Consider the following 19,792-nt stretch of genomic DNA (forward strand, 5'->3'; position numbering starts at 1 on the left):
AAATTGTCGAATTTGCAGTCAATTTAAATTGATGTCTGTCGATTATAGTTGGGCTTCTTACTCACGAACAGTCCATATTCCATTCAAATATACACATCACATAATGACCTGATAGATTACTTCAACAAACAAAAGCGAGAGATCAATTTCTCAACAAAATTGTTAAAAATATTTTGAATAATTTAAGAAGAAAGGAGATGGAGAGACTTAAATTGAGTTTTTGTAAAGGAATAGATTGAAAAATTTTCATAACAAAAGTGAAAAAGTAGTCTTAGCTCAGTGAATGGCACATAAATATAAATTATCCAATCCATCTTCATTCTTCAACATAAAAAAGCATAAATTCTCTTTTTTCTATTCACATGTGATTCTGATCCAATTGTTGTTGCTCAAAATCCATGCAGAAATTAAGTGAGATGAGATTTTCATCTGTTTCTCTTCTTATTCTTATTCCTTATTACTCATTTTTTGAAAGAATAACAAATTTAACAACATGAGCATTCATCGAGAGTTAATGTAGCCTGTAAAAGCGCTTTAAATGACTTTCTATTGTTACTTCACTTTCTTGTAGTTGTCGATTCCTTTGAGATGTTCCGACTGAAAAGACTTTTTCCTTGAAATTCTTAATCCTTTATTTTTTGGCAAAAAACTAACATAAAATTTTGATTGAAAATGTCTCACAAAATGGATATCCTTTAAAATTGCACAATTTCTTTAAGTTCCTTAAATTAATTTAATTAAAAATGAAGTTTTGCTTAGCGTCTCCATCCATTCATCTGTTGATTCTGTCCATCACGTTTAATGTCTTCTGTTCTTGGATAAATTCCTCGTTTTGTGTCTTCAAAATCTTTTAATCGTTGACTATAACGTTCAAGTTGTTCCTTAAGAATCACATCTTCATGTGCTCCACGTCTTTCATCATATTCTAATCGACCAATTCCATCCAATCGTTCCAAATCGAGCCATCCACGGAACCTTACACAGACACCATTCATGATAAAATGTGACTTAATGTGAACCTGAGAAAGGAAATGAGGAATTAAATAAATTTGAATTCTAATGGATCTAAAAATGTTTTAATTATGTGTCAACACGACGAGGCAGTCAACACATTTTGCATCAGTCTTTAACTTCCAACTGTTTGACATGAATGCTCAGCTGGATATTTTTTCACTTTGATTCTATAAACTACTGTTGATTGTTGAATGAATGAATCGCCCATCAAATTTTTATGATTTTAGTTCCTTTTGTTATGCGCAGTTTGAATTTATTTTATGGAAACAAGGAATTAAAAGTTGCAACATTTTTAAACTGGCAACTGGGCTTGAACTGAATTTCAAATGACAAATCCGCCTTCAAAATCTTTCAGACTTGGATCTGGTCGTCAACCTGGATATTGAGTTGTGCTAATTCTCTTGACCAATTCATGCTGAGGATTATTGGCCATTAAATCGATCATTATAATTCGATATTGCACCAGAACAGAGCACCTTTTCATGTTGTTCTTATTCATCCTTTATTGCTTCCAATTTTTCAATTTAGTCGGAACACGAAAATCATTAAATTTTATTTTTGAGGATATAACGAAAATTAGAATTTATCAGCAGCTGAATGCATCGTCTCATAAGTGCGCCTTGATTGTAATCGGCAGTTAATGATGATCATAAATTCGGCATATCATCAAAGAACAAGAGATTGATGAATTAAGGAAGACCAGAATTCTCACGAAGTCAAAAATCTTTGTTTGTTTATTAAAAATTCTTGTTTTTGTTTTCGGAATGGAAATCAGAGAGTCACGGCATGACAAGAAGTAAAACAAAAGGTAATGAAAAGCACCTTCTCTCATTTCGTATTCATTGGATTGAATAGTCCACGTGACATCGTTCAATTGATGTCAAAATGATGATAAGCTACACGCGACTTTTTAAAATTGTCATGTGAAGGGTTTTAGTTCCTTTAAATAGTTTAAAATGACACGAGTGAGGGTGGCTCACATAATTTATGATTTTTTTATGCTGCTTGATCTTGTTGCCTTTACATGTGTTGAACATGCTTCAAATTTCATCCGAAGGATATTTTAGAAGATTTTGCTAGGAATTAAAAAGCAATTGGAAGTTTTGAGAGACCTCCTGCGTGACCGGAAGTTCAAAATATATTTTATGCTGCTCTAAAAATTCTTTAATTGCCGATTGGAAGTGCAACATGAAAACATATGTTTGATATGTGTTGACTTTAAATTATAACTGCATGCAATTAGTCTTTACAAATAGCCCGAAACGAAAATTAGCACCAATATCATCATCCTACTTTGTTATGGCTGTTCATCCTTTTATATTTTGTCGATTTTATGTTTATGGAAGCAATTAAGTGCTGAACTTAGATACAAATCGAGTAACGGAATTTAATTTATGAAATTTTCATTCTTAATTGTGTCATTAAACTGAATTGCCTCTTTTCATCCCTTTTAGGGATCGAATGCATCGGCAATTAATTGAATATTTTTCTCATATCCAGAATGTTCTCGTCGAGGGTGGTACAATTAAGTTATTAAGTAATTCACTTTTACGCTCAATTAAATTTAATATTGGAGATATTAATCTACTTACTTTTCCTATTTCTTTATCAAAATCACATTCTCGTTCCATAATATATGCAGGATGATGATGGTGATGAAATCCAGGATTAAATATCAATTGAACATTAGTGCCTGAAGCTACAAATGAAATCTCTGTGTGTCCCTCACGGCATCCAGTTTGAAATCTCAACTGTCTTTCTTCTTGTGGTCTATCACGGAATCCAGTATAGCGTACTTCTCCATCTCGATGAAGCCGTTTAAATAAATCATCAGTTTCAAATTTCTCTTTTTGATTTGGAACGACTCGTGGCATTTTAAAGATATATCTTGGCTTTGGTGGTTCATAGAATTGCATTGGATCGAATGGAATCATACCAGCTAGTGATGGATCATTCATCATATTCATGTTCATCATTTTGTATGCCTTTCTTATTAATCAATTTACACGGACTTAATTTTTTGATTGATTTTTATTTTTTTCACTTTTTCTTTTTTTTGGCACAAGCTAAAAATTTCACGCCACTTGAAATGAATTCGTTTCGAATTGTAACTAACAACTGAGTAGAAAGCAGCAAAAAAATCTGTGAAAATGGCAAAATTATGAGCTACATAAGCAAAAGCTTTTTTAGCTCCGCCCATTATGTTATATACTTGTTAAATATTTGAGAGAAGTGAGAAGAAGAATGTTGGGATCGTTCAGAAAATTACGTCAAGTTTTGTTTTTGTGTTCATAAACCCTTTATGTCAGCAAAATCATTGTATCATGTTGAGATTGTGTGAGGATTTTACGTTTCCATGACAACTTAAATATTTAATTCCCTATTTTACTTCGAACTTAGTAACTAAAAAAATATAAATACAAATGTTTACATTCAACAATAAAATTAAAGATGGATATTATAAAAATGAAGTGACAATATGAAAAGCATTTGCTGCCTTTTCAGAACCATCGAACCTTCTATAAAATATATATTCTCTATTCTCTCTGTTGACACTTTTTGTTTGCTTTAAAGAAAAGATTTTTAAGGAATTTTCCTAACATGTTAATAAAGAATTAAAAGGCGCAGTTAGACATAGTTTTTTGTACCTAAACAACATATCTATTACGATTTTTTTATGACTTCTATTTCTTTGTCCTTTAATGGAATGGAGAGATGGAGAACAGGGGGATGTTATATATAGATGATAGCCTAAGGCTGATTGTTTGTTGATGAATATGGTGGATTAAAAAAACGGTTAAAAATACATATCCTCGGTAGTATAGTGGTGAGTATCTGATTGCTGAACACAGCCATAACTGAATATTGAATAGAATTTACTCGGTAGTATAATGGTGAGTATCTACATGCGCAGAATACACATCCTCGGTAGTATAGTGGTGAGCATATAAGTGCTCAATTTAGCAATGCTCTTGAAAAAGTTTTACTCGGTAGTCTAGTGGTGAGTATCTAAATGCTTAATTTAGCAATACTCTTGATTAAGGTTTACTCGGTAGTATAGTGGTGAGTATCTACATATGTAGACTAACGTTGAGACCAATTAAGACATTTAGCCAAACTTACCAATCCCCTCCAAGACATGTTATTACTAGTTACATAAAAGGAATCACAATTTATCATTTTATGTTCTTTTATCTCCTTTTTGTCGACGCAAATCTACCTGAAAGGCTGTAAATAAAAATATTTGTAGCTTTTAAGATGAAATTAAATAAAAATATTACAAAGATACTTACTTGCTGCTTTTATTTCGATATGAAATATTTCTGCTGTAAATATCTCCATTCTTTTATTTCTTTACAGGAAGCACTTCCAATAATAAGTATTAACAATATCATTGATCATCAATCCTCTTTTCCTATATTTCATTACAAAACAATCCTCTCGTAGATAAATTTGCTCTCAACATTAATTTGCTTTTTGACTCAACAATGTAGTTTTGAGCCTATTGAAATTGATGTTGATAAATATCCGGAAGGTAAGTATCAATAGTATTTAAGAGATTTATGTAATAAAAGAGCTTATGTTTGTTTATTTTTTTAATTTTTATTAATTCATTATAAAATTCATTGATTTTTTTTCTCTTTTTTTATCTCGACTTTTTTAAAAAAAGAAGAAAAAATTAGTTAATTAAATTAATAATAAAGAAAAAACAAAATTTACATGTGTAATCCTTAAAAAATATTAGGGTGAGCTTACTCATAGGAATTTTATGCTGAATATTATAAATCAATGAAAATTAAGACTTGCTTTTTATTTTACTTTTTTTTTATTTTTAATTTGTTTTAGTCTCAGTTATTAAAATTTACATAGTACATGATTACAATTTAAATTAAGGATAAATCTTTTTTTTTTCTTCTTTATCAGTGAATCTAATTGCTAGTTGCAATGACGATTAAAGAATATCTCTAGTTAGGTTTTGTTATGAACAAAAATTGTGTTTAAAAGATAAATTTGATATTTTTGTGTCAATTTCTATTAATCGAGCACTTCTTTATCATTTTTTGTATGCTCAGTGTAAATAAATTAACTAAAATTGAGTTGTTTTAGAGCCGATTAGAGTTTTTAGTTCTTTCTAAATTCTAGGCAATCTGAGGACAACTTGTCCTCAATTTTTCTATATATTTTCGTGTTATGGAGTTGATTGCTTTGAGGATGAACTGAGATTTCTTAGATATACCGCAGATTAGCATAGAAATCTAAGGTTTTCAGTCATTACAAAGGAACAACTCCAAATCCGAGCTACATAATGCCATAAAATTGTCTTTTTCGAGCTAATTATGCTTTATCGAAATTCCAGTCTCAAAGATTATCAGATTTCTCGAAATTTTCGGAGATATCCTGGTCTCGATCCCTTAGGTCAGGAAGCATAGAGCTGATTCATTCAATAATCAAGGCTATTTTACTCAAAAATACCTTAAAAATTGTCAATTTTCCACATTTTCGAATAAAATTTGCAAAAAATCCATGTGGACAAAAATACGTCAGAACAAGTCATCAACTGGACATTACCTTGCCATCAACTAATTATAACGAATTTTTGTCCACTCAGTATGGATTATTGACAATTTTATGACAACATGCTGCTCAGAAAACATCCATTCGATTTACTAATATTTTTCTTTATTAGAATTTCTAGTCACATTAATTTAGTCCTTCAATATAAATCCAGAAATCATACATTTTATATTTTCATATACAAAAATCATTCATTCTTATCATTTTCCTGTTTTAAAATTTTTCATTGATTTTTCTTTATTTTTCAAGGCAATTTTCATTTTTTATTATTCCTTTAAATATGCTAGTCAAAGCCAATTAGTTTTAATGTTATACATTATTCGGTATGATATGCAAGGAAATCATGCTTTTGTTATCATAAAAACTAGGATGAAGTTGTGTAATGAGATGAAAGTATAAGTCATGTGATGGAAGTGATGTTAATAAATTTAATTTATTGTTGTGAATTATGTTAAATGAATTAAGGAGGAATGGCTTATTGCGAGTCTTAATTATTCTTTCAAAATACTTTCATATCATTTTTTAAGGAAGCTACTAGTGTGTTATTGTATGGTAGGATGAATATAGAGTTTTAAAATGTAGGAAGTTGTGTTCAAATTGGATCACATTCATGGATTTACTCATTTCTTCGGGGGGTTATATTTTTTATGATCTCATAAAGGCACTTAACAAATGAATAAGATTTGATTGAATTGTTAAGTTCAAGAGGAAAGTAATTGGAGTACATTCAAATTAAATGTCGATTTAGCGAAATGTGTGGAATGAACAAAATTACTGGTTAGTCAATATACATTGAAAAAGAAAATCAAGTAATTGTGTGAGCGGTAATTGCTCAACTAAGTGCTTTGAAAATTACTATTTTTATGGTCAGACGCAGTCAGATGTTGGGATTTTGGAGATGAATCGAGTCAGATGTTGAAGATTTGGAGATGGATTGATTTTAGGCTGGTTGATTAAGACTCAGGTGGAATCTGGGACTCTGTTAGGTACGGTACGATATACTGCGATAAACATTGGGTAACTTTTGCAATTTTGTGGAAGATCTTATGTCATTAATTAGGCAAGAATGTCTTACTATGAATTAATGTGGCTGAGCACTAAGCTTTACGCACTGTAATTTTACATAATAGGATCAAAATGCCGCTAGGTCGTCTAATTGTTGAAACCCATACTGCATTATCTACAGAGTGTAGCAATCATCCCGAGCGGCACAATTGCATTTTTTGGCATTTAAATAAATTGAAATCAGCCGTCTAGGTGCCACAAGGGCAATTTTGCGTTTAACCATTGGTATGACAACATACATGTACCCTAGCTAACAGCTCTAGGTTGTGACCGAGTTCGGACATGTCCACAGTACTTTAAATGCCTCATTGACTACGAGCTTGCCTCGTTTACTCCAAGCGCAAACAACTGAATCAACTTCAACGTCTGCAAGCTTAATTTTTCATTCCAAAATTAACAAGCACTCATCAATTTAATTCAAATTAACATCTATTTAATGCGAATATTATTTATTCCGTTATTCAAAAAGCTAATCAAATGAAAATTATGAATTTACTTCCAATTACTTCACTTTTGAAGACAATATCGATTGTATTTGTTATGCCCAATTTGAACATCAACAGTACTAAACTTAATTTGTTAAAATTAAAAAAATTTGCATTAATTAATTTTAAATCACTAATCTTGTTGCTTATGTAATTCTTTTTCTGTCTTTTTTTGTATGGTTGAGTTAAGTGAGATTTTTCTTTTATTTTTCAACGGGAAATTGTACACCTCTGAATACCTTTTAGTTCTATTTAAAATCAGAATTTTTTTTATCTTGTCTTTTTTATGGCATTTTTCAATTATAATTTGTGTCTGTCTATTATATGTTCATGGTGAATGGAAATCAAATTCTGTTGGATATAAAATTAGTGATTGAAACTTTTTTTTTGGTTAATATTCTTTGTTTTATTTCACCGCATAGGAATTAATTGTTTCTCATATTTCTTTCCATATATCTCGTGTACTTTCTTACTACCTAATTTAAAGTGAGTCAAATGTTATATACATCATCATTTTTTTATGTATATAAATTGCGTCTGTGAAGTTAAAAAGAATGAAGACAGAGAGAAGTTTGTGAAGAAATTTAACAAAATTTAATCTATGGATATAAAACAAGAAACATGTTCTCATTACCATCTGAGAACCTTTTTTCAATATAAAAAAAAGAAAGTGCAGACATAACTGAACTTGTATAGAAAAGGAGAAATTGTCATGCACAGTTCCTATATTGAGCAAATTATTGCTTCACGACATATTTTTCGTAGATCCATTTTTGCAATATAAAGGCGTTCAATTTGAATGACTTGAAGCTATTAGCGCATTGTCTTAAATATTTTTAAACGGTTTGTCATTTTTCAAAATGACTTTTTTTCACTGTTGAAATTTCAAATATTTTTTGACCGTTAAATTTTCAAATATTTTTATACCGTTAAATTCACATATTTCAATTTAATGAAAAGAAAATGCGCTACAATCACTCAAGCATGACCACTGAGCTCTACATTTTTGGTACGCGACACTTTTCAATCGCCAAAATTGTTCATTGGCTCATTAATTTGTCGTGACACATAGTTTGAAGTAGATTTATGAATACCATTTATCATTCATTAGTGGCGCTTTCATAATTGTAAATTTCAAATTGATTTACAGATCAGTCATTGCAAAAAATGTCCACAATCGATGACTATTCCTTTATTCTTGCAAACCGTGTATTATCATCATGAGTCAGATGATTTACATTGTGTGAGGCTAGACATGACTTTATTTTCTTTATTTGAGCAAAATTATTGAAACTGTGCCTCATGTCTTTGTCTCATATGGACGGTTCTCATATGCATTTCCCTATGTATTCCAATTAAGTTAATGTTAGGCATTTTTGTAGTACAAAAAAAAATTGTTATTTTGATTATTTTTTTTCACTTTTTTTCAATTAATCATTTGTTAATTTATCAGTCTTAATTGCATCAATTATTCAATTTGTGATAAGAAGTATTATTCACTATAAGGAAGTCAAGCATGCCACATAAAATTATTGTGTGAAATAAAAAAAAAGGTTAATGAAAAAGGTTTTTAAACTTAAAATGGCATTTTTACAACAAAAAAAAAAGACACAGTTTTTTCAACGGTTACAGTCATTGAAGAGAGAATTAAGTTTCCCGCTTAGTAATTAAAAAATACACGAATAAGAAAAAATTAAAAAATATAAGAATGAGCTGCAAGAATTATGTCTAAGATGCCTATTGTGACATAGAGAAAAATTATTTCAAATATCCACAATCATTTTTTGTAGCGGTAGCAACGAACTTCCGACTTTATCATTTTCTGGTAGACAACGAATTTTTAATAACCAACCTCGACATTCGACACATTTTTGTGCTCTCTCCTCACGGGCGATGTCAGCTCCAAGTCCTCTCGTCCATGGATCAATATTCGATTGAATAACTGGCAGGAATTCTTTAATTATTACTCTTAGTGTGTCACATGCTCGTTGGTAATGGCTGTTGAAGAAATTATTGTTAGAATCATTATTTAGTCCGCCATTTTTTGAAGTTTTGCAAATGAAAAATATTGAATTTCCAGTTCTACCAACCCCTAATTATATACATATATAACATATCTCATCCCTCTCAACAGTCATGCATACTTGAAATTAATACATGAATGATACAATAGACAAAAAATAAATACCCTGCTCAATGCAATGATAAAAATCAAAAATAGGGAATATATGTGTGTACATAAAATACAAGGGATTAAATTATGCATAACTGTTGAGGATTTGTACGGATATTACGTCAAACTTACAATTTAAAATCGCTCTGTAGAAGATCATAAATTAATGGAAGAATAACAACGCACATGTCTAACGTCCACATCGCACTGTGAATGACACAAATAAAAATTCATTTTTATTATTATTGTCTTTATTGCATAAATTAAAGACTCAAACCTTTTCTCGAGAATTGCTCCTAATAAATCTACTATGACTGAGTCATCTTTTATTCGGGCTAACGCTCTGATTGCTGCGCTAAGATCTTGTGTTCTGTGAATTGAAAATTTCGTTAAAAAATGCACATAAAATGAATTTTAAACACTTTTTGAACTGGAAACTATACAACAGTTTGAATAACTTTGCATTTGAATTGTTTTTAACTAACGGTTTCTTGAAATTTGAATTTTATGGGATTTGTATGGTTTTGGAATAACTGTTTTTGGAAATTCAAATTTTCAGGGATTAAATTTTGAATGTTTGAAAACCATACAACAGTTTTCTAGGAATTTGCATGGATTTTATCTAATATTCTGCGTTATCTCCAAAATTAATTAAGCTTTAATCAAAAAAATAGAGTCTAATCTCTTAAAGCAATGCAGCGATAAAAGTCGAAAGCTTCAAAGAAAATTATTAAAGCCAAACAAGTCACGATGAACCGGCCTTCAATTTCAAGTTCAAATGCAATGACGAAGTCAATCAAGTTTATATTTTTTTTTTCTTCAGTTCATAGACATAGACATGCCCAGATGTAAATAAACTTTCACCTTACCTCATATGATTTCTTATCATATCTAAACTAGTTATCCGATTACACAAAGTATTAAACATAATGTCATGACCAGATTGAATAACTTGTATATCATGTGCTTCACTCGACGTCTCATAATTACTAAAATTGGTTGTTGTGGCCGATGTCGTCGTTATGGTCGTCTCAAGAGAATGTGACGATAAATTACTAAGATGAGGTGCTGTTATTGAATGCGGAATTGATGTAGGATGTATAAGATTTTGATGAGAATTAATCGCATGAATTTGTTGTTGTTGTTGCTGTTGTAAATGTTGAATTGTAGGTGATTGAACACTTCGAGGAATTGAACTACGACCATTAGATTTAATGTCAATTGCGGTCTTTGATCGTTGTGGTTTCGTAAAAAATTGAACAGTGAGGTTTTTTTGGTTCTGGTTTTTCACTTGATATGATGATTCACTTTTTCGTATCTTTGAATTATTGGCTGTATTATTATGATTTCTTATTGGCGACGATCCACGACTTTTAGGCTTTCTTGAAGACGACGTTGTAATATTGGAAAATTGTTCATCAATTTTATGCAGATCAACTGTACTCACACTCGTACTTGATTTCCTTAAATTTGTTGGACGAATTGAATTTGGAGGTGATGATCTCCGTTTATCATGATTTTCCATTATTTTTTGCTGCTTTGTTGTGACTGGTTTTGAGATAGTTGTTTGTGGCAATTTTGGGGCATAATCTGGCTGTTGAGCACTATTAACAGTAAATTCCTCATGCGTTGAGACATTACGGAGAATAAAGCGATTTGGTGAATAATATCCTGTATCTATATCGCTACTATATCCAGTAATCTCAATATTTGTAGGCTTTTCATAATTAAAATCGTCATTTTCGGCCAATGGAAATCCATGTACGATTGTCGTAGTCTCTTGCTGGTCATCACTAATTATTTTACTTAATTGATATTTCTCTTCACCATTTGTTGTCGTTAGATTATTGCTATAATCGATTGCATTTTTATACTTGTTGATCGCATAAAATTCAAATTGTTGATCAGGTGTTGAGACGGTCAAGGATTCAGGCTCAAAATCTTCCTCAATCATTTCAATTGATAAATTAGGTGATGATAAATTTCCCGCATCAATATGCGATATAGGATCATTAATTTTTACACTACCATTAGATGTTTTCTTATCTATTGATATTCGTAGTTTACCATTTCCTCTATTAAAAGATTTCCTAGAGCTTTGCTGATGATTAAATACAACACTAGCGGGATTATAAAATGGAATCACATAATCGAGGTTCATAGCATGTATTGTAACATTCCTATTCTCATATCCACCACAGATAAGTTTACGATTAATTATTTTCATATCGCCTAAATGACTCCAATTTGATTCTATTCTATCAAATTCACGATCTGGTTCCCAACCAATTACCGATATATTTTGTGTTGTACCAACAAAAAGACATTCGCCATTATCACTAAATGTAATGCATTTAACAGAATTTCCTCCCGCTTCACGTCGCTCAATACGTGAAATCATTTGTTTACTTTCTAGATCATACAAATCAACAGATCCGTCATTTCGACCAGCCGCCATAAGAAATTCAAACGGATGAAATTGTAGGCATGTCACAGGCGAGCCATTCTCTATAAATTCTAGTAGTTTATTGCTCATTCGTATGTCCCATATAATCACGCAACCTAAAATTAGAACAAATTTTTAGTTTTTCGGGATTTTATTTTTGGATTTTACTTTAATTTTCTTTTCATTAATTCTTTTGTTATTTTTATAATGTAAGTGAAGAGCTTATTCTACGTGTATTTTTTTATATGCTCTCTTTTTTTTGCTTTTGCTTTCTCATGTTATTATGCAATTGTAAAGGGCCACTCACCTTCTGTTCCTGCTGAAGCAATCCACGAACCATCGGGACTAAATTTAACAGAATTTACATTCGCTATGTGTCCTCGATATTTCTTTATACATTCATTATTTCTTATATCCCACAATCGTACACTCGTATCATGACTTCCCGACACCAAATAATCACCGTATGGATGAAAATCAAGACTACGGACACTTTTCATATGTCCATAAAATGTTGAATTACTCTCGCATTGATTAAGATCCCATTTCTTAATAATTCCATTCTCATCAGCTGAATAAACGAGATCGTCTGAGCATGTGAATCGAACACATTCAATTCTCGAATGGTGACCATCGAGTGACTAGTTTTGGTAGCGATAGATAAAATAAAGAAATTACGCAAAAAAAAATGAATTTATTAATATGTGATTTAGGTGGATCAACAAGCCAATCAGATGATTATTTGTAAATTAGTGGCAAAACGGAAAGAAACACTTCCCACGCTCGATTTTGAAGTACGAAATGGAAAAAAAACTTCTTCTCTTGTCAATTTTTCTTTCTTTTGTTAAACTTCTCACTGGATCTTAATTCATTCACATATATATGTACGTTTTTTTTTGTTCACTAACTGACTTTTTTACAACTATATTATTCATACCTGTATAGATTTTTCATTTCCAATAGCAAAAAGATTCACTAATCTGTCGTTGCCTCCAGTCACTAAAACACGACCTGTTTCACCGATATCAAGACATGATACTTTCTGTGAATGTGCTGTTATTTCATCTAGAAATGTTGTGAAATATCGCAAAACATTAGTTAAATTTAATTTTTTTTTTATTCGCAACACAGAAAAAAAATTATTAGCCTTGGAAATCTTAATTTTTTCACTATTTTGGTATTTCCAGACGTGACACTCACATAATTTCGTAGGCAATTTTCTTTGCACGGCCATATGTTGATTAATTAAATAGAATATCACAATTTAATCACGCGAAATCATGCGTTTTTTAATTTAATTCTTTAATTTTTTGAACTGTAGAAAAAAAGTAAGTAAAGTTTCTTTGTGTATGTGCGTGACTTATAGGGGACTAACAACTTCTTTGTTTGTGTTCATTTACCCTACCAACTGTCAAACTTTGAAAACTTTGTTTTTGTTTAATTCGCCTAATTTATTGAATTTTCAAGGGTCTGGTTGATTTGATCGACTGATTGTTATTGATAGTTGGCTATTAATTAGTTTAACATTGACGGAATTTCTATTTTTCTACAAAAATGCGAAACTTCTTAAGGATGAAATTAACGGTTTTTCTGAATTCAAAAACTTTCTAGCAGTTTACTGCAATGCTTACTGATATAATTTTCAAAATATGTCTGTCTTTGTTGTTTTTTGCATAACATTTAGCTAAACATTTTTGTCTTTATAAATATTTAAGAGAAGCTTCTTATAGTTAGCAATTATTTCCATACCTAACATATCGCAAATCACTCTCAATCATCATTCTAGGAACAATCACTTAATCTCGGCAATCATACACGACGACGCTCAATTCTAGTTTACAAGAAAACAAAAATAGTTTTGCAAATTTTGATTAAAATTGTTTATCTAATTAACTAGAAGTTATTCAATTAAAAGAGATAGAATGTCTGGAGGATACGATAGAGCTGTAACTGTTTTCTCACCTGATGGACATCTCCTTCAAGTAGAATATGCTCAGGAAGCTGTTCACAAAGGATCGACTGCGGTAAATAATGACAAATCAAATTTTTGTTTGTGAAATTTCTAAAAATAGTGAATTATGCTATATTCTATTGAATTATCATTGATTATTAAGATGCTCTGTCTTAGAATCAATGATAATAAGGACGATTAATCAGCTATTTCAAGTAAAAATCATTAAGTTAACCTCAATGAATTTTTTTGCTTGTCATTCAAGAGACAAAATGTAAATTAACTAACTTTATCTCATTTTTAGGTCGGTGTAAGAGGCAAAAATGCAGTTGTATTATGCGTTGAGAAGAAATCTGTCGCAAAATTGCAGGAAGATAGAACTGTCCGTAAGATTTGTTTACTTGATAATCATGTAGTTATGGCATTTGCCGGATTAACAGCAGACGCTCGAATTCTCATCAATCGAGCACAGATTGAATGTCAAAGTCATAAATTGAATGTTGAAGATCCAGTTACAATTGAGTACATTACTCGTTATATCGCTCAATTGAAACAAAAATATACTCAATCAAACGGTCGTCGTCCATTTGGATTGTCTTGTTTAATCGGTGGATTTGATTTAGATGGAACTCCTCATTTATTCCAAACAGAACCATCTGGTATTTATTATGAATGGAAAGCAAATGCGACTGGAAAGTCGGCAAAGACTGTTCGTGAATTTTTAGAAAAGTTTTATACGCCAGAAGCAGTCGAAACAGAGGAAGGTGCTGTAAAATTAGCAATTAAAGCTCTCCTCGAAGTCGTACAGTCCGGACAAAAGAATCTTGAAGTAGCTATTATGCGTAACGATAAGCCAATGCAAATGCTTGATGCTGAAAGTATCGAAAAGTATGTTACAGTTATTGAAGAGGAGAATGCAAAGGAAAAGGCTGCAAAACAAGGACAACAGCAACAATAAGCTATTACGTCTGTGGTATTGGTAAATAACAACTTTTATTGCTTATTATCAATTCATTTTCATTTGATGGAATGTCATCATAACAATTATAATTACATGTAATAAAAATTTCCTTTTTAATTAACTTATAATGTAATTTTATTCTAGTAAATCAGGTACATAAATACTTATCACTCAGTGTATAAATTAAATTGTATATACTACAATCCAAAAGGATCAAAACAAATGTCTCAAACATAACAAATCAAAGTAAACATTCCAAAAAGTTTTAAATTTCACTGGAAATTGCGCCAAATTCTTTCTGCAGGAACGTCAAGGCATCAGCAGTTTCTTTAACTGAGATTTTTCCAGGCCTAGTTTTACACTTCCGACGCTTCTTTGATGGTGGCTGATTTTCCTTATTTTCGTCATCAAAAACTTCTGCTTGCTTTTGTTCCTTATTATTGTTAATTTCTGGAATTGTACAGACATCAGTTATAATCTCTTGACTTACTGGATCTTGTACATTAGGCACTTCATTATCAACAGGTTGCTCTTCAACTTGATGAACGACTTCCATTTGTTCCTCAGCATTATTTTGATAAATTGGGAAATAATTGCGAAAAACTTTCTTTAATGTGCCGATCTCAACATCTCCATAATAGCCGGCGATATCGCTGTTCTTACTATACTCAGGTTCTTCAATATTGTGATCAATCACATCCAGTTCTCGTTTAAGCAGGTCAATTTTCCTTTGGAGAATATATTGAAGATTTAAACGAGCAAATTCAAGTCTTGAAATCTTAACTTTATTCTTGTTATGCATGCGAATTAATCGATCAAACAGCTCAATGTGATGCATTGGACTCATGCGCTTAGTACTTTTCAATTCCTTGCAGTTCATGTCTATTGATTGCTTATAGAAATCATCAGAGATTGCTTTGTTTTTGCCGAATTTTGGATGAACGAAAGAATATGAAATTTTATTCTTTGTACTGCAGATTTTACTGAATTGTAGGACATCGAGAGTCTCGAAGAAGTCCATAGCTGTCTTAATTGGAAATATGGATTCTTTAGATGCTAAATAGTCGTTAAATTCATCTATATCGATAATTTCAATTCCATTTTCACAAAGTTTAACGACTTTTCCCTGGAAAATTTTATTTTATTTACTTAATTATACTATAAATGGACGATAATTCATACCTCGATGGCAAGTTGTTTCAGTTTCTTTGGAAATTCAGTGAAATATGCTTTTAAGCAGGCAACTTTCTCGATTAATTTAATAAAATCCATCTTGGACGAAACTTACACAAAAACGGTTTGAAAATTTTAAAGGCCAAGGTGATGAAATTCTAACCGTTTTTTAAAATTCAAATTACCAAGATGATAGAATTTACAGAATGGCATTTTGAACCCTTCAGAAGGGTTGAATTGGGGATGCATTGATTCAGCTTGCTGGACATAGTAGTCTTTGACATTAAAAATATAAAAATCTCATTAATTATTGTGATTGTGATTTGATTACTGTAATTCTACCTAAAGATTAATAATTGGGATTAATATACCTGTGAAGATTTGAGTTGTTTATATGATCGCGAATCATCATCCCAATCAACTTGCTACCTATTTAAAATATTCACACATACAAACAAAGAAGTTAAATTTCTCTAACGGAAAAAATAAATTTGAATTTAAATCAAGAAATCAGTTAAAGGGCATCCAAAACAAAAACAAATTTTAACTGTTGACATCAAGTTTATTAATTCAAAATGTCTGGATTCTTCTCAGGCTATAAGCCTAATATTAAGAAGGTTCAAAAGCCATGTAAGTACATTAATTAATTAAATTAAAGAACCCCTAAAAATTCCTGTATTTAATTATATTTCTAGACGGAAATTTGAAACTGAGAAAAAAATTAGAGATTAATGAATGCACTGACAATCCTCCATTAAGAAGGTCCTCGTTCTTAACAGACGACGAAAGTGAAAAAGACTTCCAGCATCTGGATTACTCGACAAATATTGATAACAAAAAAATGACTGAACAGAATTTTGACCAAGAAAACAAGGAAAATGATCGACAAATAGCAGATACAGTCATTGATTCGATGTATACGCGAATGAGTGGCATAAATGTCGGATTATCTAAAGAACGTATATCTGAGAACAAGGAAAATAATCGACAAATAGCAGATACAGTCATTGACTCGATGTGTACGCGAGTGAGTGGCATAAATGTTGGATTATCTAAAGAACGAATATCTGAGAACAAGGAAAATAATCGACAAATAGCAGATACAGTGATTGACACGATGTGTACGAGAGTAAGTGGCATAAATGTTGGCATATCCGAGAGCCTAGAATTTGAATCGGAGAAAAAGACACCAGCAGATACTGTTATAGATTCACAAAACAGCAGCAGAGCATTACAAGAGATTGATGTTCCTCTACCATCAAGGAGGTCACTTTTTCGGACACGAAAGGATTCATTATCCTCAGATGAGCTAATGGGTGTCAAAAATGTGAGATCACCTAAACCACAAGTTATGGATAGCTCAGAAGACGAAGTCATTCATGTATTGGATACGGATGACGAGCAGGAAATCAGTATACTGGAACCAGCAGAGATAAATTCACAAGATTCATATGTCAATTGTTCGTCTGCTGCAGGAACGCTAAATGATTTCTTCAACAATCCACCACTTTTGCCTTCAAATGTTGGTGTGACACATGCTATGGTTAAGCCACATCATGTTGAACAGGATCGTTCAATCTCCAAATCAATTCCCGTTGAAGTTGGTTACAAATCTTCAAATGAGACCTCCAGACAATCTCAAGGAATAAGTGATAGCAGCAAATCATCATCTTTCTTGGACAATGATGTTGAAATTGGCCCAACTGATGAATCTGATATAGAAAACGATGATATTGTCGATCTAACTCTTGACGACAGTGGTCCGAAGCCGAAAGCCAAACAAAACTACGATAAATTAACAGCGACAAAATCAAATCCAATCTCAGTGAATGTAGAGACACAAACACCTGAAAGTTCAAAACGAAAACACAGAAATATTGCAAATATTAACATCAAATTCGATCTGAAGATAAGCATAAGAGATGGAAGTGCTTCAGAAGACAGTGATGACGAGGCCAGTCAAAGCAATTCTTCAGAAAATTGCTCTGTAAAAGGAGATTATTTAAAAGCTATTTCAGCAGCTCCAAACATTGAGCCCAAATCACCAGACGAAGATAAAGAAAACAGCATGCAGGAAGTTTATAACACTCCAAAACACATTAATGAAGACATGCCAGTAATTGATAAAGAATTGCAATCAATGTTACATGATCTTTATGGAAATGACTGGAAAACGCCACAAGTTATGAGCGGTTTTAAGATTAAGAAATTTAGAGACGAATTAAGAAAATCTCTAGCTGCAAATAACTTTGAATCATTTGTCGGAAACTTAGCAGATGATTTAGAATCAACCAGGATCTCGCCCCCAAAGCCAAAAAGTAAGATCATTGAAAATAAGCCATTATCGTACAGCAATAAAAAGGATGAAAATGTGAAGAAAACACCCAGTTCAAAGCCTAAAACTCCAAGTCGTCCATTAATAAAAGACAATGAAAGCAGCAAGAAGAAAATTGGAAGTGCAATTAAAGCAACAGAAAGTGCCATAAAAAGTGTTCCTAAAACGCCACTTCATCTGTTATGTGATCCAGACACTGAATCAGAAGAAGAAGAATCTTCCAGCAACAATAACACTGACGACGATTACAATCCAGACGACACATGGAATGCCAGTTCTGATGAAGAATATCAAAGTGAAAAGGATCGCATTAAGAAGCGACAGAGTATCAAACAGAGCGACTTGATTTTCACACTTGACAACTCTTTAGACGAAATACTGAAAAAGTATGAATTTAAGCCACAACCACAAATCGAATCAGTTGAAAAACCAATCAGACGAAAGCTCTTTACTCATTCGCATTTTGATGAAGACGTAGAAAACGTGACACCGAAAAAAGGCACGCCAAAAACACCTATTAAGTCACAAACTGATCTTAACATTCCAAAAACGAAAGAATCTGATAAGAAAAAAGTCACAGTAAAAGATCCCAAAAAGACACCAACGACAGCAGGTAAAGGACTTAAAGTTTTTGGAAGTACACCGAAAAATATTGGAAGTTCACCAAAAGTTCCTAATTTATTGACCAAAACGCCTTCACTGATCGATAATCTGACCAAAAAAGAAGCACTCAAAAGATTCTCAAAGTTCAGTTTCCTTAAAAGCCTCGACGCAGAAGCTAATAAGGTACTGTGTGATCCTGATGCTCTCTATTATCGGGAAAATTACAAGACTAAGAAGCATGAATTAGCCGACAAGCTCTTCAAGCTTTACAATGAGAAAGTATTCAATTCTCAACTTACGGACGTTCCAATTAAATGGAATAAAAAACTACAGACAACTGGTGGACGTTGTAACAATTCTCGTCGTGCTGGCATTAGAAATTCACTTGTAGAGTTAAGTGACAAAGTTTTGACATCGGCTGATCGTCTAAGATGTACACTAATTCACGAAATGTGTCATGCTGCAGCATGGATTTTAAATGGTGAAAATGGACATGGAGCGACGTGGAAGAAATGGACAGCAAAGGCTAATTCAATATTTCCAGAACTTCCAAAGATTACTGTATGTCACAGTTATGTCATCGAGTACAAATATACATACTTGTGCATGAATTGTAAGGCACGATCTCAAGCGCATTCAAAGACAAAGAAGGTTGAAGAAATTCGTTGCTCGCTGTGTAAAGGAAGCATTCAATTGTTTGAGAACAAGAAGAATAAGGATGGTGTTTTGGAGTTAGTTCCATTTCAACGAAAAGAGCCAACAGCTTTTGCTAAATTCGTTAAATTAAAGTTTAAGGAAGTTAAGAAGCCACATTTAAGTCACAAGGAAGTCATGCAACTGTTGTCAGCACAATTTGCAAGTCTGGATGTCCAAGAAAAAGCTCAACTTTAAAATTAACAGATTTTTTATATTTTATTGTACAAAAAAAGTGAAAATAAAGTAAAATATATTTTTAATATTGAAAAAAGTAAACATTTTATTGTTTTACATCCTTAAAATTAGGTACAAGTT

The 19,792-nt window shown here is 31.8% G+C and overlaps 5 protein-coding genes across 5 annotated transcripts; 2 read left to right on the forward strand and 3 right to left on the reverse strand.

Moving 5' to 3' along the window:
• Nucleotides 1–626: 626 nt before the first annotated feature.
• Nucleotides 627–3,115, reverse strand: LOC139094950 (protein big brother-like). Its single transcript, XM_070646183.1, has 2 exons — nucleotides 2,607–3,115; nucleotides 627–1,019 (listed from the first exon to the last, which is right to left on the reverse strand). The coding sequence occupies exons 1-2, from the start codon at nucleotides 2,988–2,990 to the stop codon at nucleotides 756–758; spliced, it is 648 nt and encodes a 215-aa protein (XP_070502284.1). The 5' UTR covers nucleotides 2,991–3,115; the 3' UTR covers nucleotides 627–755.
• A 4,978-nt stretch (nucleotides 3,116–8,093) lies between these two features.
• On the reverse strand, nucleotides 8,094–13,106 carry kat80 (katanin 80). The gene is made up of 7 exons (XM_070646257.1): nucleotides 12,959–13,106; nucleotides 12,696–12,823; nucleotides 12,066–12,399; nucleotides 10,182–11,874; nucleotides 9,590–9,682; nucleotides 9,445–9,519; nucleotides 8,094–9,137 (listed from the first exon to the last, which is right to left on the reverse strand). Exons 1-7 carry the CDS (start codon nucleotides 12,990–12,992, stop codon nucleotides 8,903–8,905), a joined length of 2,592 nt encoding a protein of 863 aa, XP_070502358.1. The 5' UTR covers nucleotides 12,993–13,106; the 3' UTR covers nucleotides 8,094–8,902.
• A 477-nt stretch (nucleotides 13,107–13,583) lies between these two features.
• Nucleotides 13,584–14,791, forward strand: Prosalpha4 (proteasome alpha4 subunit). Its single transcript, XM_070646086.1, has 2 exons — nucleotides 13,584–13,782; nucleotides 14,014–14,791. Exons 1-2 carry the CDS (start codon nucleotides 13,681–13,683, stop codon nucleotides 14,665–14,667), a joined length of 756 nt encoding a protein of 251 aa, XP_070502187.1. The 5' UTR covers nucleotides 13,584–13,680; the 3' UTR covers nucleotides 14,668–14,791.
• A 55-nt stretch (nucleotides 14,792–14,846) lies between these two features.
• LOC139094874 (uncharacterized) lies at nucleotides 14,847–16,128 on the reverse strand. The gene is made up of 2 exons (XM_070646085.1): nucleotides 15,853–16,128; nucleotides 14,847–15,796 (listed from the first exon to the last, which is right to left on the reverse strand). The coding sequence occupies exons 1-2, from the start codon at nucleotides 15,940–15,942 to the stop codon at nucleotides 14,936–14,938; spliced, it is 951 nt and encodes a 316-aa protein (XP_070502186.1). The 5' UTR covers nucleotides 15,943–16,128; the 3' UTR covers nucleotides 14,847–14,935.
• Nucleotides 16,129–16,363: 235 nt separating this feature from the next.
• Nucleotides 16,364–19,715, forward strand: LOC139094929 (germ cell nuclear acidic protein-like). The gene is made up of 2 exons (XM_070646165.1): nucleotides 16,364–16,473; nucleotides 16,539–19,715. Exons 1-2 carry the CDS (start codon nucleotides 16,419–16,421, stop codon nucleotides 19,670–19,672), a joined length of 3,189 nt encoding a protein of 1,062 aa, XP_070502266.1. The 5' UTR covers nucleotides 16,364–16,418; the 3' UTR covers nucleotides 19,673–19,715.
• Nucleotides 19,716–19,792: the final 77 nt, after the last annotated feature.

This window comes from Chironomus tepperi, unplaced genomic scaffold (genome assembly GCF_022539635.2).
Source record: "Chironomus tepperi strain 1889 unplaced genomic scaffold, CSIRO-AGI_Ctep_v1 contig_359, whole genome shotgun sequence".
NCBI lineage: Eukaryota > Metazoa > Arthropoda > Insecta > Diptera > Chironomidae > Chironomus > Chironomus tepperi.

Bases quoted from the DNA above. Each gene is read 5' to 3' on its own strand.
- kat80 (XM_070646257.1), bottom strand. From the start codon at position 12,992: ATGGCCGTGCAAAGAAAATTGCCTACGAAATTAT. The intron at 12,400-12,695 runs GTATGAATAATA...TACCAAAACTAG, and splicing joins GAAATGAAAAATCTATACAG to TCACTCGATGGTCACCATTC. The intron at 11,875-12,065 runs GTGAGTGGCCCT...TTCTAATTTTAG, and splicing joins TGCTTCAGCAGGAACAGAAG to GTTGCGTGATTATATGGGAC.
- LOC139094874 (XM_070646085.1), bottom strand. From the start codon at position 15,942: ATGGATTTTATTAAATTAATCGAGAAAGTTGCCTGCTTAAAAGCATAT. The intron at 15,797-15,852 runs GTATGAATTATC...AAAATTTTCCAG, and splicing joins TGAAACAACTTGCCATCGAG to GGAAAAGTCGTTAAACTTTG.
- Prosalpha4 (XM_070646086.1), top strand. From the start codon at position 13,681: ATGTCTGGAGGATACGATAGAGCTGTAACTGTTTTCTCACCTGATGGA. The intron at 13,783-14,013 runs GTAAATAATGAC...TCTCATTTTTAG, and splicing joins TTCACAAAGGATCGACTGCG to GTCGGTGTAAGAGGCAAAAA.
- LOC139094950 (XM_070646183.1), bottom strand. From the start codon at position 2,990: ATGATGAACATGAATATGATGAATGATCCATCACTAGCTGGTATGATT. The intron at 1,020-2,606 runs GTAAGTAGATTA...TTCCTTTCTCAG, and splicing joins TTGATAAAGAAATAGGAAAA to GTTCACATTAAGTCACATTT.
- LOC139094929 (XM_070646165.1), top strand. From the start codon at position 16,419: ATGTCTGGATTCTTCTCAGGCTATAAGCCTAATATTAAGAAGGTTCAA. The intron at 16,474-16,538 runs GTAAGTACATTA...TTATATTTCTAG, and splicing joins TAAGAAGGTTCAAAAGCCAT to ACGGAAATTTGAAACTGAGA.